Source organism: Eptesicus fuscus, chromosome 11 (assembly GCF_027574615.1).
Source record: "Eptesicus fuscus isolate TK198812 chromosome 11, DD_ASM_mEF_20220401, whole genome shotgun sequence".
Classification (NCBI taxonomy): Eukaryota; Metazoa; Chordata; class Mammalia; order Chiroptera; family Vespertilionidae; genus Eptesicus; species Eptesicus fuscus.
In genome coordinates this window covers 83,421,256-83,436,472 of record NC_072483.1, presented here as the reverse complement: position 1 = coordinate 83,436,472, position 15,217 = coordinate 83,421,256, and the positions used below count along the sequence as shown (strand labels likewise).

The window sequence follows — 15,217 nt, the reverse complement described above, 5'->3', positions numbered from 1 at the left end:
TGTGCTTCCCTCGATAACTGAATGCCCCGTTTTTATTGACACATTTCTTCTTGTATTTTAACTGATGATAATCCAGTTTCACTAGAGGGAGGGCTCCCTCTGTCTTCCAGGTGCCTTTGCATTCTACTTGCTAATTTCTGAAAATAGCTTATATTACTTCAGTGTAGTGGAGGGTATTCCATGAGCACCTCCAGTGTTTACCACCATGTGATTGCCTTTTGGGTTATCTTTTCTAATTTCTCTCCATGTCATATACATTTCTCACCTACAAAATGTATAAAAATAAGAAACTTGGTGTATGAGGTATGCTGTGGTTGATTTAAAGACATAGTAGGACTTATACATTCAAATGAATGTTGTCCTCTTCAAAACATTCACCTTGGAAAGATACATACCTATCTTTTGGGATTATCATAGCTTTCAAATACATTATTTTGAAGTCACTCTGTATTAAGATTGATGTTTGAAAGAAGTCTGGAATGATTTGGAACCAGTTACACTGTGCTAAGGAGTGTAGCAATGATCCTGTTATTCTTCCTAAAACCCTTCTATGGCTCCCCCTTGCTCTTTGGATAAAGTTCAAACTGTTGCAAGGTCCTTCCTGCTTAGTCCTCTTCAGCTTCCTCAAGCCTCTTTCTGCTGAACTTTGGTTAGTTCTTTGCTTTCTTCCCTTTGCATTTGTTTTTTTCCTTTACATCTGACATGAAATATCCACCCCCACTCCATCCCACCCCCTAGACATGAACTCTTACTCATTCTTTCAGGTTTCAGTAACCATGTAAGAGGGTTGGTCTACTGCTGTATTTTCCGTAATGACTTAAAGCACTTACTGCACTTAATTATAAACAAAAGTTTGGCTGTCCATGTCTCCAAGACTTTTGCTCCCTGCTGTATTCCCAGTGCTGAGTGTAGTAAGTACCTAACCGTAGTAGGCTTTCAGTTGATGTTTGTTGAAACTTTACCTTAAAGTTAGTGTGTTTATCTTATCCCATAGTATTGTAAGCTTTTAAGATGATAAACATTGGCGTTCCAATTTCTGCTCTTCCACTTACTTCTGTAGGCATGAAAGCCAGTTTTCACATTCACAAATTGGCCCTCAGGCAGTTATTAGAAAAGGTAAAAATGAGCAGTGGCAACATCTTTGAGTAATTTGGCAATTTCTCAAGGTGATTGTTTTGAAAGAGAGTTCATTTGGATGTATATTTTTGTGGAATTGTTTACATGCAAATAGGAAATATTGTTGATTCTTACCCCAACTACATATAATTTGTCATAAACTTTGTTAAAATCACATACTTATATGTTTTGTTTGTTAAAAAACACACATTAGAACTAAAAGAAATACTTGTAATGGGTAAAGTTTTAAAGTTCATAAAGTAGATACGTTAATAAGTACAGAGTGGCCCAGCAGATGGGAAGAATACTGGGATAGGACAGAGTATGAAGTTGATAATCCTCACCAGGCCAGCCATCTTATAAAATTCATTTGATTCAATCAGTAGGTTTAGAAAAAAAAATAGAAAATAAACAGATTGCTCATAGAATTTCACAGAAACAATACTGGTACTTCATAAATAAGAATTTGTGCTGTTCATTAAAAGGGGACAACTGATCAATGCAACTTTCTTTATTCGGTTTATTTTGTTGAGCTGTGCTCGTGTATATCAAGCATTTTAAAAGCTTTGAGTTCCTGAGTTTGGAGATGATATTTAGACATTACTATATATGTTGACATCTGAGCTGTGGAAGCAGATCTCAATAAAGAGATATTTAAAATATTTTAAATCACTCTTATATATTTACCTTGGAGAAATTCTGAAATAACCAAACTAAACACAAACATCTTCATAGATGAAGTTACCTAAAATTGTTTGTGATTTCTGCCCTGCTGATTTGGTAAGATGCTATATTTAAGAAATTCACTGAGAGAAAGTAGCAGATTATTAAAATTTGACTTTTCATTGGGGTCATTCTAATTTTTATAAACTAAATACGGTTATAAGTATCCAAATTATTAATATTTCTGATAATCACTTCTTGGATAGCATATAAAGTCAAACTATATTGTATTAGCATAAACAGGTTCCAAGGCTCAGTTAATTATTTCGGCTAAACTTTATTCAGCATCCATACACACTAACCCAGGGGGAGGAGAAAGCCATGCTTGGAGATTGGAAACTTTATAGTTGGTGGAGGAATTCTCTTGCCCACTCATGTTTTTAAAGGTTATTTTCAAGTGTAGGTTTCTAGTTCATGAACAGAGAAGCTTAGCTTAGATAGGAAATACAGAACTTCGCATTAGGTGTAGTTTGTCATCAGCTTGGTACCTTCTTAGTTTCAGACACACCACCACCCCCACCACCTGCGGAAGAGCCAGTCTTTGATGAATCCCCCCCTCCCCCCCCCTCCCCCAGAAGATTACGAAGAGGAGGAGGCCGCCGTGGTTGAGTACAGTGATCCCTATGCTGAGGAGGACCCGCCCTGGGCTCCAAGGTCTTATTTGGAAAAGGGTAAGTTTCAGAGGGCTGTCTGGAGGGATGGGAAGAAATCTGCACATAGGAATGACATTTACTGGTACTGAAGAGAATTTTTTGTTTTACTGATAAGAAAAATTTTGCTTATATTACATGTATATTCTTAGTTTATAGGTTTTATGGGTTTGAAAGCATGCTAGTAAAATTCTGTGACTGTTTGATTTTTTTATTGATAGTTAACGTATTTTTCCTGTTGAGCATGCTCTTTATGAATGGTTTCTGTAAGAGAAAAGTAAAAAAAAAAAAAAAAGAGGGTTTTTCTGGAATGCCTCAGGAAGAGGATGACTTTTTTTTCCTTCAAATTATTAGTTATTTCTGCCCCCATGGTTTATAAAGCTTTCTTTTGTGGCATCTTTTATCAGATATTTCAGTTTAAGTATCTCCATATGAAACTTCCTTCTAAAGAAGAATGGTTTCTTCATTTCTTTACAAAGTAGTATTGGGCATTTCTTTTATTGAAAGTTTCTCTGAATATACCAGCTAACAACCATGCCATGGTGCTTTTGGGACACAAACTTCCAAATCTTATCAGTACTAATCAGCTCAGAAAAAAGGGTGCTGTCTTGCAGGAAGTTTTAAGGAAATTAAAGCTACTCACTGATCTCAAAACTGACCCCACATTTAGAATAACCTGGGGACTTACATTAAGAAATGGTAGACTTCCACTTTTGGTCAAAATAGAACAATAGTAATTAGATTTACCCTCTCTCCTAAAACAGGAACCCAGAAAACATTAAGGTAATGGTTTTGAATCAGTAGACAATAGGCAGAGGTGGACTCTGACCCAGAGAGAAGGAACTCCAGGTGAGCCTGTGATGCCCTGGCTTGCTACCTAGAGGCAGTTTCCAGGCCATAGTGCAAGGAGGATGTAACCCAAACAGAGCATGGGCATTGACTTGCACAGAGAAGGTAGAGACGAGAATTTTTGGAGGCCACAGAGAGGACAGAGTTCAGGAGATCTCCGGAAGGTCCCGTTGAGTCTTGAACTGAGCACTGATTTGTACATGTGTGTGAAGAAACGACCTGATACTGAGAGAACAAAACCAGAAAGGACTAGGCAGAAAAATTACTGGACATGACACAGGCCTGGAAATAGTTCATGCTCCCAAACCCGTCAGAATAGAAAGACGTGTAATACACAAGGCATAGAGAAGAGGCCTCAAAGTGTGTCCTCTTAGTAACGGGGGCAAACTGGCCCTAGACGAAAGTTGCTGTGGACTGCCCTACAAAGCTTATCTGCAAACCTTTGAAAGCATCCAACTGATTTCAAGTAACTTAACTGAGCTCCAGGACAAAACTCAATACTGTTCAACAAAGCCAGTGCACTAAAAAGCCAGGATTGCAGTGTCCAACAGCCAGTTAATTGCAAGCCATGTGAAAAAGCAGGAAAATGTTCTTTTAGTAACTCATAACTAAAAGAAAAGTCAGTTAATGGAAATAGACTCAGAAATGACCAAGATAATGGAATTACCTGATAAGGGTATAATATAGCTATTATAAATGCCACATGTGTTCAAGAAGGTAAAGGAAAACATGAACATAAGAGGAAACGAATACATTTTTTAAAAAGAGAAAAACTCACTTTTTTGAAGATAAAAAGTGCGGTATCCGAAGTGACACTTCAGAAGAAAAGATCAGCAACCTTGACGGTATAACAATACAAACTATTCAAACTGAGGCATGGGAAAAAAACATTAAACACAGCAACTGATATGTGAGGTAATATCAAAGTCTTTTTTTGCAGAAGATAAGGTCTCATGTAGGAAATCCTAAGCAATCTACAGAAATCTGGTAGAACTAAAGAGTATAGGTTACAAGGTCAATGTATAAAATTAATTGCATTTTTTTTATGTCAGCAACAAACAATTGGAGATTGAAATTTATAAAACCACTTTTGTAATAACATGAAATACTTAGGGATAAATTGAATGAAATATATGAAAGACTTGCATGATGAAAACTAAAACATGAAGAGAAATTAATAAAAGCCTTAAAAAATTTGAGAACTGTATGATGCTCTTTGATCATTATTGTTGAGACTGGTTTTCCCCAAATGATATATATATGGAATGCAATACCTATAAAAATCCAGAAGTCTAGTCTTATAGAAATTGACAAGACGATTCTAAAAGTTATATGGAAATGCAAACAATCTAGTATAGTCAAAACAATCTGAAAAGAAGTTTAATGTTGGAGGAATTACACTACCTGACTTCAGAGTTCTAGTGGAAAGCTGCAGTGTTCAAGACTGGTGCTGGTGTAAGTATAGGAATATAAATCAGTGGACCAGAATACATAGAACCCAAATAATTCGGCGAGGAAAAGATAGTGTTTTCAGCAAATAGTGTTGAACAATTAGATATCCAAATGCAAAACGTGAACTTCCACCCTTACCTCACAATACACATAAATTAATTTGAAATGTATTTTGGATTTGAATGTAAAACCTAAACTATAAAAATTCTGGAGGAAAATGTAGGAGAAAAAACTTGGTTCTGGGGTCAGGAAAAAAATCTTGTGGAGACCACATAAAAATACATGAAACTTAAAAAGAAAAAAAATGATAAATTGAATTTCATTAATTAAACTTTAATTCAAAGACACTGAAGAGATGACAAGGCAAGCCATATTAGCCTGGGAAAAATATTTGCAAAATAATTCACTAAGGTGACAACTTGTAGGGAAAAAAATTTGAACACATTTTACCAAACAGATACATGAATTGCAAATAAGCACATGAAAAGAAGCTCAGTATTAAAATACGTTTTTTATTGATTTCAGAGAGAGCAAGGGAGAGGGAGTGAGAGATAGAAACATCACTGATGAGAGAGAATCATTGATTGGCTGCCTCCTGCACGCCCCCTGCTGGGGATCGAGTCTGAAACCTGGGCATCTGCCCTGACCTGGAATTGAACCATGACCTCATGGTTCATAGGTTGACTCTCAACCACTGAGCCACAGTGGCCAGGCAAGATGCTCAGTGTTCGTTATGAGGGAAATGCAGGTTAAAGCCACTGTGAACCAAACTCAGCACCACTCTACACCCTCTAGAACGGCTACGGTTAAAAGTCCTGGTAACACCAAGTGGAGAGAAAGGGGTCAGCTGGCGTGTTGGTCAGGATGCAACATGTCGCAGTCACTTTGGAAAACAGTTGGCAGTTTCTGACGAAGCCAGACATCCACCTCCCAGCTGATCTGGCCTTCCTTCCTGTGGTGGAGACTTACGAGGAATGAGATTGTGTTCACACAAAGACCTGAATGGTCATAGTCGCCAAAACCTGGAAACAGCCCAAATGTTTTTAAAATGGTGAATAAATTAATTGTGGGATATAGCCATCTGTTCAATGAAATACTGTTCAGTGAAAAGGAACAAACTCCTGTTATAAGCAACAATACGGAGGGATTTCAAGTGTTACCCTAATGAAAAAGACCAAAAAAGATTCTTTCTTTATGACTCCATCTACATGAAATCTAGATCAGTGGTTTTCAGGGACCGGTACTGGTGGATGGAGGAATTTACACAGGGGCATAAGGAAATTTGGGGGTGATGGGCATGTTGTATCTGATCATTGTGGTGGTTGTTATACACTTATATATACAGGTGCATACATTTGTGAAAACTCATTGAATTCTGCAATTAAATGCTTGTGTTTTGTATCTAAACTAATACCTCATTAAAGCTGTGTTTTAAGCGGGGAGAAAGAGCCCAAGATACTACACTAGGACGTGGCCTTAGGCATTAACGTGTTTTACAGACGCCTTAGCTGATTTTAACCCTCTCCTAGACAAAGTGGTACGATTTCAGCCGGGGAAGACTCCCTCAGTTACTCCTTAAGAGAATAGCACGATGAAATTTTGCTGTCAAAAAATTGACTCTTTAGTGAACATGTTATAAAAATCTGGAGAGATTTGTGAGAGGAAAGTAAGTTTGTTTTGAGTCCAAGTAACTCTTTAAAGTTTTAAAGAATATGCCTGAATTGTTCCCTAAGCTGTTTTTAAAGGTTTGGCTTATTTCTGTTCAAATCTTTCAAAACATGAAAACTAAATAAGCTCTTCCTTACTCTTTCTGGCAAAACAAAAACCTAACCAGCTGTGTTCAGCTATGATGGCTCTTTTGCGTGTGTGTGTGTGTGTGTGTGTGTGTGTGTGTGTGTGTGAATGTTCAGGCTGTTGTCTACTGACTCGTTTTGCTAGCTTAGACCTTAGGTCCTGGTCTTAACCCTGCCTGCATATTTGAGTCACCGAGGGAGTGTTTGATACGTCTGCCCTTCCAGGCCTATTAAATCAGAATCTGTGGGACTGCGTCAGAATTTTTAGAAGTTCCTCAGGTAATTCTAGGGTGGAGAACCACAGCCATAGAGAAGGTTTATGGTAACCTTAGATTACTGCCCATCATGTGCCTGGCATAATGTAAGACTTTCTACATATGTAAGATAGTTTCCCCATCTTGCAGACTAGAAAATGATGTTAAAGATAATTTGTTAGAGAAGATAACAGAAAATGTTAGTGTTAGAGAAAAGACAGTGCATCTTAATAGTTATTAATGATAATAAAAGAAGCTAACATTTATATGGACTGCTTACCATATACAAGGCTCCGGGCTGGTGTTGTGTGTGCATTGCCTCGTTTAATAGAACAAAGCTTGTGGTGTTAGCACTGTTCTAGTTTCCGTTGTACAGCTGAGTAAAAAGAAGTTTAGGGACGTTAAGTGTGTTCTGTGAACTAGTAACTGCAGAGCTGGCATTTGCACTCCGTGGTGTAACTCCAGAGCGCACGTTCTTAGCCATTCCTAAGCCGGGGCTTTGGCAGACCTGGGATTGATTGAGTCTTGGCTATACAGTTTACTAGCATTAAATTCTTCGATCCCATCCCTTCCAAGCCATCTGTTCTTGTATTCTTCCAGCTCAATGATATAACTTCTTGGTAGACGTATCAACAATGTATGGTAATTTATCAGATAACATTTCTGTCCTTATAAGACTATGACCATTTGTCTTGTTCATCTTCCTATCTCTAAAAATCAGCATGGATGCTCCATTAATGATTGTCAAAAAATGAATAGTTCCATTAATCCTATCTGGGGATTGCAGGAAGCTTGTCAGGGGACATTTGTGATGTGCCCTGAACAATGAAGGATTTCTCAGGCAGAGAGGGGAGCTAGCAAGAGCCTCTAGGCAGAGGGGTCCTCTGAGTGAAGGCACGGTTGTTTGGCATGGTGAGCAGTGCCATGTGCAAGAGGACGTGGGTGGGTGTAGGGAGAGAGGGCCTGGGGTGTGTGTGTAGGAAGTTGTAATTGGTGATGGAAGGCCTTGAGTACCATGCTGAGATGTTTGGATCTTTTTCCTTTTTAAAAATCTGATGGCAGAAAATTGTGGAAGGTTTTTAAGCAGGTTAATGGTAAGTTCCGTGTACTTATATCTTTACTTAAAAAAGTCACCTGGTAACAGTGCAGAGTACGTTAGGAAGGAAAGCAGGGCCCTGGCCGATGGGACTCGCTTGGTGCGTCGTCCTGTACACCAGGAGGTTGCGGGTTTGATGCCCAGTTGGGACATGTGTGAGAGGCAACTGATTGGTGTTTCTCACTCACATCGATGTTTCTTTCTCGTTCTTACTCCCTTCCTCTCTCTAAAATCAATTAACATTTTTTAAATAAAAGAAAGGAGGAGTTGGAAGAGCAAGTTGGATACCTTTCTAAGGAAGAGCTGAGGGCCTTAGCTACAGCAGAGGTGCTGAAACCTTGTTCCCATTCATCAGTTGATACAAATGGAACTATTTTCTCACGTGGCACTGTCACTCGATTCTTTTAACTCCTTCAGAGTTACTTGCCGAAAGTAAAATAATGTTCCATCTTTAAAAATGTTTTATGTCGGCCGATAACTCCATTAGTCCTAATGTTTGTTTAAAGCAGTGGTCGGCAAACTCAGTCAACAGAGCGGCAAACTGCGGCTCGCCGACCACTGGTTTAAAGAAATGGAGCCACCTAACGTTAACTTGCGAAAGGTTGGGTTACTCAGTGGAGTAATTCTCTTTGTTAGTATCACACGAATACTTTGAACCAGAAGTGTTCTGTACTGTGAGACAGCGCACCGCGCTAACAGGTAGGAGAATGACAGACAGGAAACGAGCGCTTGGTGACTGACGCCTGGCTAGCATCAAGGGCAGACTGGGAGCAATATTTACAAAAGCTGGGACTCTAGAAGGAGTTCCCCTGATCCTCTGACACTCAGACTGCATGGAAAGTCTTCAGGTCCCCGGGCTAGGTATGTTCCACATGAAGACTGCTGCTGGCGGGCCGTGAGCGTGACACTGGACGTGATGGAGGTGCTGGTTTTGAGCTTTTGGAGGTGGAATTAACAGGATTTAGGGATAGTCTCGTTTGACGTATTTTTTCATTGGGTTTGCATTTTGGTAAGCATCGAGTGTTAACTAAGAGTGATAAAAAATATTAGGTTGACTAGAAATAGTAAAGACTTTACATATCTTGTTTTACTTTTATAGTTAAACTTTTTTGTCATTTAATATACACTGAGTGGCCAGATTATTATGATCTCTGAACGCATAATAATCTGGCCACTCAGTGTGTGTGTGTGTGTGTGTGTGTGTGTGTGTGTGTGTGTGTGTATTAGAGGCCTGGTGCATGAATTCATGCATGGGTGGGGTCCGGCCAGCCTGGCCAGGGGGAGGGGCCACGGGTGGTTGGCCGGCCAGCCTGCCTGCTGGTCGAACTCCTGGTCGAGGGGACAATTTACATATTAGCCTTTTATTATATAGGATATACACTGAGTGGCCAGATTATTATGCATTCAGAGATCATAATAATCTGGCCACTCAGTGTATATTGGGTGTTTAGGGGTTTGGTTATGTTTTGAGAAATACACACTAACTTCCTCCTAGGCCTCTCTGAAGTATTTTCTGATGTAAAAACTCAGAGTTTAAGAAAGCCATTTAATTCTACTAAACTAGGTCAGACACACAAATGAACTGGGGCAAGTTGCACTGTATCATAAACTCCTATTGTAGTTTGTTTCTTTTTTTTTAAATATTTTTTATTGATTTTTTACAGAGAGGAAGGGAGAGGGATAGAGAGTTAGAAACATCGATGAGAGAGAAACATCGATCAGCTGCCTCCTGCACACCCCCTACTGGGGATGTGCCCGCAACCAAGGTACATGCCCTTGACCGGAATCGAACCTGGGACCCTTGAGTCCGCAGGCCGACGCTCTATCCACTGAGCCAAACCAGTTAGGGCAGTTTGTTTCTTATTTATGTGAGGTTAAGTTACATGAGAATCTAACAAAGTCAGTACAGTATATGCTTCTCAGAAGGATGGGTAGATGGAGATTGTTGTTGAGTGAAATGCTGAGTGATATAAAAAAGTACATAGGATCTCTTTACAAAAAAAGAGAAATCTGCCAGCCCGGCATAGCTCAGTGGTTGAGCGTCAACCTGTGAACCAGGAGGCCATGGTTCGATTCCCAGGCAGGGCGCGTGCCTGGATTATAGGCTCCATCCCCTGGGGGGTGTGCAGGAGGCAGCCAGTGAATGATTCACTCTCCATCATTGATGTTCCTATCTCTCTCTGTTTCTCCCTTCCTCTCTGAAATAAGAAACAATGTGTTTTTTAAAAAAATCTTCAAGTGGATTTGAGCAATAGGCTCTCCCAATTTAACTAAACTGTTGAGGTAGATGCAACAGGAGCCTGAGGCTGTCCCAGAGAATATCGCAAAGCCCCAGTTACCAAGTTATCTAAGCAACGAAGATTTCAGGAGAGCTTACAGGTACCTCGGCTTCCGTGACACTTGTAGTGTGTTATGGGATGTGTTAAATCGGTAGCATAATGCCCCATGTGTTTTGAAAGAGTATATATGTAATGGACTCCCAGCATTCGTGCATAAAACCTGTAGGAACTCAGCCACTGTCCTCCTCAGTGACCCCAGAAAGGCATGGGCTCCAGAAAGTGCGGAGACATCAGCCTGCTCCTGTCCCTTTAGTCCAGCTCATCTTCTCACTCTCCTCTCCTGGTGTCTCACTGCACTAGACAATTCTAATGTTGAAAGACGTGTTTTGACACGATACAGGCTCAACTGAATAGTCATCTTTCCCGATCCTGGGATTGTGTCTCTCCTCAGTGAGGTGTTTCTCCATAGGCTGCTGAACGGTAACTTCACTGATTTTTTTTGCCATTTAAACTGCTTGGAACCTAACCTCTCAAAGAAGATGAGACCCCATTACACAGGACTGGGTATTAGGAAAACAAGGGATTTTGGTCTGTGTTTAGAAAGTTACTGTTTGAAGTGCTGTAAAAGTTGGGAAAGGATGGATATTCATTTGTTTGGTTCTATCTTTGTAGGAATATTATTTTTCACATCCTATTTTTTCCCCTCTAGTTGTGGCAATTTATGATTATACAAAAGACAAGGAAGACGAGCTGTCTTTTCAGGAAGGAGCCATTATTTACGTCATCAAGAAGAACGACGACGGCTGGTATGAGGGAGTGATGAATGGAGTGACGGGGCTCTTCCCTGGGAATTATGTCGAGTCCATCATGCATTATTCTGAGTGAGGCTCCGCCGGGCTGTTTCCCTCCCCGGAACAGGCAGGACCTCCCACACTATCCCAGGGCCCTGGCACTCCCCTCAGTGAAGTGAATGAAGGATACAAATGATAAAAACTACGTATGTGTTGTTTTTTTCTGTTTATCCCCCAGTATTAAAACAAAAAAGCAACCTAATTGTGAACAAATGGATCTTTCTGTCATTTGTACTATGCTGAGCTGTCTGGATTGAGATAAAGTGACCATTTCTGAATATGTCAGAGGAATAACAGCATAAGTGTGAAACGAATCTGGTTAAGACTGATTCAGAGCAAAATCTGGGATCTTTCTCAGGAATACTGTACACCCGCGGGGTAACTGCTCCTGCAGAACCTGCGGCACTGGCTGTCTTCAGTGCCTGTGCCAGAGGGTTAGCCTGGTGGCCTACCGCCTACCCCCCTTTCTTCCACCTGTATGAGGAGGGAGCCAGTATTTGAATACCACACTGAACCATTTTTAGTTGTTCCTATGGCTCACTTCCTGTCACAGGTAAATTCTGCGTTCTCTCAGTACTTGCGCGTACCAGTGAATGCTGAACTGGCTTGCATCCCTTCATGTTTCTCCATTTGTAGATGATACAGTGAGTCTCCCAGCATTCTGAGGGTGGTTGGCAGTGGCCAGTGTGACTTGAATGTGCTGCTGCTGCATGAGACTGCGTGGCAGGCACTAAGGGCCACGCACCCGGTGTGTAAGGCACAGTGGCCTGGCTCACATGCTGAAGCAGGTGTGCGACGCGGGCCGTGAAGGCGCTCGAGGTTCTGAAGAGGTTGGACTGGAAATGTGCTGCCAACAGGCAGCCTAAGGCTTTACCTTGGGCGCTGGTTTGAGGAGCAGGATTTTGGAAGTTCGACCAACTGTTTACTTTCACTATTGAGAAAAACATTCTTTTTGGGGAAAATAGTTATTTTCAAATTTCTTGATAGTCACTGGGAATAAAAGGCTTGCTACTGTAACCTTGGAGTGATATTAATGGCCAGTGTTAGCTGCTGCCGAGTTGTTGACTCACTTGCCTCTAGAGAAGGGAAATACTCTCTTGGTTTTGTGGTTGGCCTCGGAAGCAGCTTCCTTTGGTAAGAATTTGAACCTTGTTCTCAGACTAAGAATAGTGGGGTAAGGCCAAATATTTATCCCATTACATAGATTAAAAACTGACAGGACTTTGCAATAAAGCACTTTCTTTATCTGCCCAATTATAGCTACGAGTTCAGTGGAGTCGGTAAGTCAGACGGCTTGAATCATTTCTGTAATCAGGATAAGAAGTGGTTTAAACATCCAGGAGGGCTTTGCTGCTCAGCAGGTGAAACTCGGTGATGAACCAGCTCATGGTCAGGCCCACGCTGTCATGGGCTCTTCCCAGGTCCAGTGACTTGGCCAGAGCTTTGCCAGGCAACTTCCCTGTGCGGGGTTCAAAGGGGAGAGGTAATAGCTGCATATACAGTTGACCCTTGAACAACACGGGTTTGAACTGTACAGGTCCACTTAGATGTGGATTTTTTCAAGAAATATACAGTCGGCCCTCCGTATCCCTGGATTTTGCATCTGCATTTTCAACCAGTTATGATTGAAAACAGTATTTTCAACCTGCAGTTGGGAACCACAGATGTGGAGAACCAGCTGTGTGCATTGTTTTATATCATTTTGTATAAGGGACTTCAGCATCCAAGGATTTTGGGGTGTGTGTGTGTGTGTCCTGGATCCAACCCCCCACAGATAGAGGGCTGACTGTGGTAGTTAAGTTGTGGGGAGTCGTTATAGGTGGATTTTCAATTGCCTGGGTCTCAGGGTCCCTAACTCCTGTGCTGTTCAAGGGTCAGCTGTGTTTCACATGTAAGCCTTGAACATGAACTAGTGCAGATAGAGGACTTGATTGAAAATGGACATGGTGGTAGTGTGTGAGGGAATTCAGATGGTGCAGGGAGAATATTCCAGTCGTGAGTCTATCAGGGCACGAAACTTCACCATTTTACTGAGACCCAGATACACAGTTCCATTGTCAGGACTTTTTGTTGTAAAGTTGAAGGCTCCCTCCACCCCCCACACACATATTGCAAGTCAGCTATTTTGCTTTTAGCTCTCTTTAACACTTTGAATTTGGCTTTGCCTCCATGTTTTCGTGAGATCATCCCAACATCCTTTATCCTGTTTTCCTTTGAAGTAATGGCCTTGAGTGTCCTCCAAGCTGTCGGCTTCGTTATGAACCCAACCTAGACTATACTTGGACAGGTTACGCTCTTCTTGGTGTTGGTGTATAACTAGGAAAACCTTTAAAATTAGATGTTCCAATTATTTATTTAAATGCCTTTTTGCTGAGAAAGCTTAGGGGGTTTAATAAGAAGGTATTTTGAAATCCAGAAAATAGTTCCTTACCTCACACCAATGGCAGACAACTGTGCATCCAGAGTTGGTGGCGGCTGCTTGCCTGTTGGACTGGGCCATCCAGAAGACACTGGTGGTGATGGCCGGCAGCAGGGGATCCACGGGTCACCTGACCTTTTTCTATATTATTTAGTACTAATGTGTGATTTTAAAAAATGTTTGATTTTCTGCATACTTTAAATTTTTGTACAGTTTTGAATTCTATATATTGTCTTGGAAGGATACTATGTAACAATGGGCCAGGCCTACAGTAATGGGAGATTTTAATGTATGTGATATTTTATAGATTGCATGCTGTTAATAGTCTGTGAGGGTAGTATTTCTTGTTTTGTCAGTTTCTCCATTTATCTTTTATAAATGAGATAGTGGGCAGTAGGAATTCCAAATGAATGTAGAAATCTCATTGCTACATAATATTGTGGCAAAGGGGATCCAAGTCTAAATCTGCTGACAAGCAAGCAACCTTACTATCAGGATAGAATCTAATGGGAGAGGGAATTTTTTTCCTTTTTGATTTGCTGTCCATTCCCTATTTCCTTAAAAAAAAAAAAAAAAAAAAAAGGAACAACTTTTAAGTCACTTCTTTTAATTAACTTATTTTTTGGTACAGTTGTTTGAAAGGCCATGGTGGTATGAAAATACTTTTGTCATTGACCTAATGGCTAAGGCAGTAAATCAGAAACAAAAAGTGTCAACGTGTCAAAATCTAGACCTGAGGTTCAGCCTGCTGTGTTTGAAACAAATAGGAATCTTTTCTTCAGTATTTTCCATCTTTTGGCTATTCGCTGTCTATCTTCCTCAAGGCCACTGTAGAGTTGGCCAGGGCCTGCTCCTTTGCTGTGTATTCCTGGAGGTCACCAGGTGAGGCGTTTTATTCCTCCCTGTCTTTTCCCCTTCTGCTTATTACCCCACTAGAATGTCTTATTCATCTTCCCAGGCGTTTCTGTAAGGTAGCTATGCTCCTGGGCAGCTTAGGTTGATTGAAGATGATTTGAGAGGCCTCAAAATGATGATGGGAGTTTGCTTTTATCCTTTAGTGTCCATTTTCTCTCAGCAGATTACCATTCTGCATTTACTATTTTCAAATTATTTTATTTCTATTCAGTGGAGAACAGGGCCACCTTTCCCTTTGAAAAGGATTCGATGGAGGAATTAGGTGACTGCCAAATCTTTGAAAGAATGGGGACCTGAATCACTTCTGAACTACTCGGACCAGAAACTCGATTGGTGATTTCCCTCATACGATTTATTTAGGACCATAGAGTTAGATGAGATTTTAGTTCAATCTCATTTTACTGATGAGGTTAGATGGTTCATTTCAGATAAGAGCTAATTAATAATGGTAAAGTTTCTGACTCTGCCACTCGTTACTATTTCTGCAGTGTCTTAAATGAATGTGCTGTATGTTTCTTCAAAAACTGAGTTCTCCTTGATGTCTTCAGAAAGATACTTGAAAAGCTGTGCTTCAGTTAATACCACCACAGTATTCGTTAAACTAAACTTGTTTAAAGGAGTGTACTAACTGCAACCTTAATAACTAACTGCAGTACAAACGGCCTTTTCCATTAGGTGTTTGCAGCAGGAGCGCAGCCAGCAGCCTTATAAAACAGGTTTTTGTTAAACAGACATTACCTTAGGTTTGCTTCATGCTGATTTTGTTCCTATTTCTTATTGAGAATTGATCACATCATTCTTCAAAGGACAAATAACCCTT

General features: G+C 40.6%; 1 protein-coding gene across 1 annotated transcript in view; it reads left to right on the top strand.

Moving 5' to 3' along the window:
- ABI2 (abl interactor 2) overlaps positions 1-11,183 on the top strand; it is a 67,468-nt gene extending 56,285 nt beyond the window's left edge. The window contains 3 exon segments of the mRNA XM_008146437.3: positions 2,336-2,397; positions 2,399-2,510; positions 10,922-11,183. Coding sequence (XP_008144659.1) covers positions 2,336-2,397; positions 2,399-2,510; positions 10,922-11,097 — 350 coding nt within the window. The 3' untranslated portion in view covers positions 11,098-11,183.
- Positions 11,184-15,217: the final 4,034 nt, after the last annotated feature.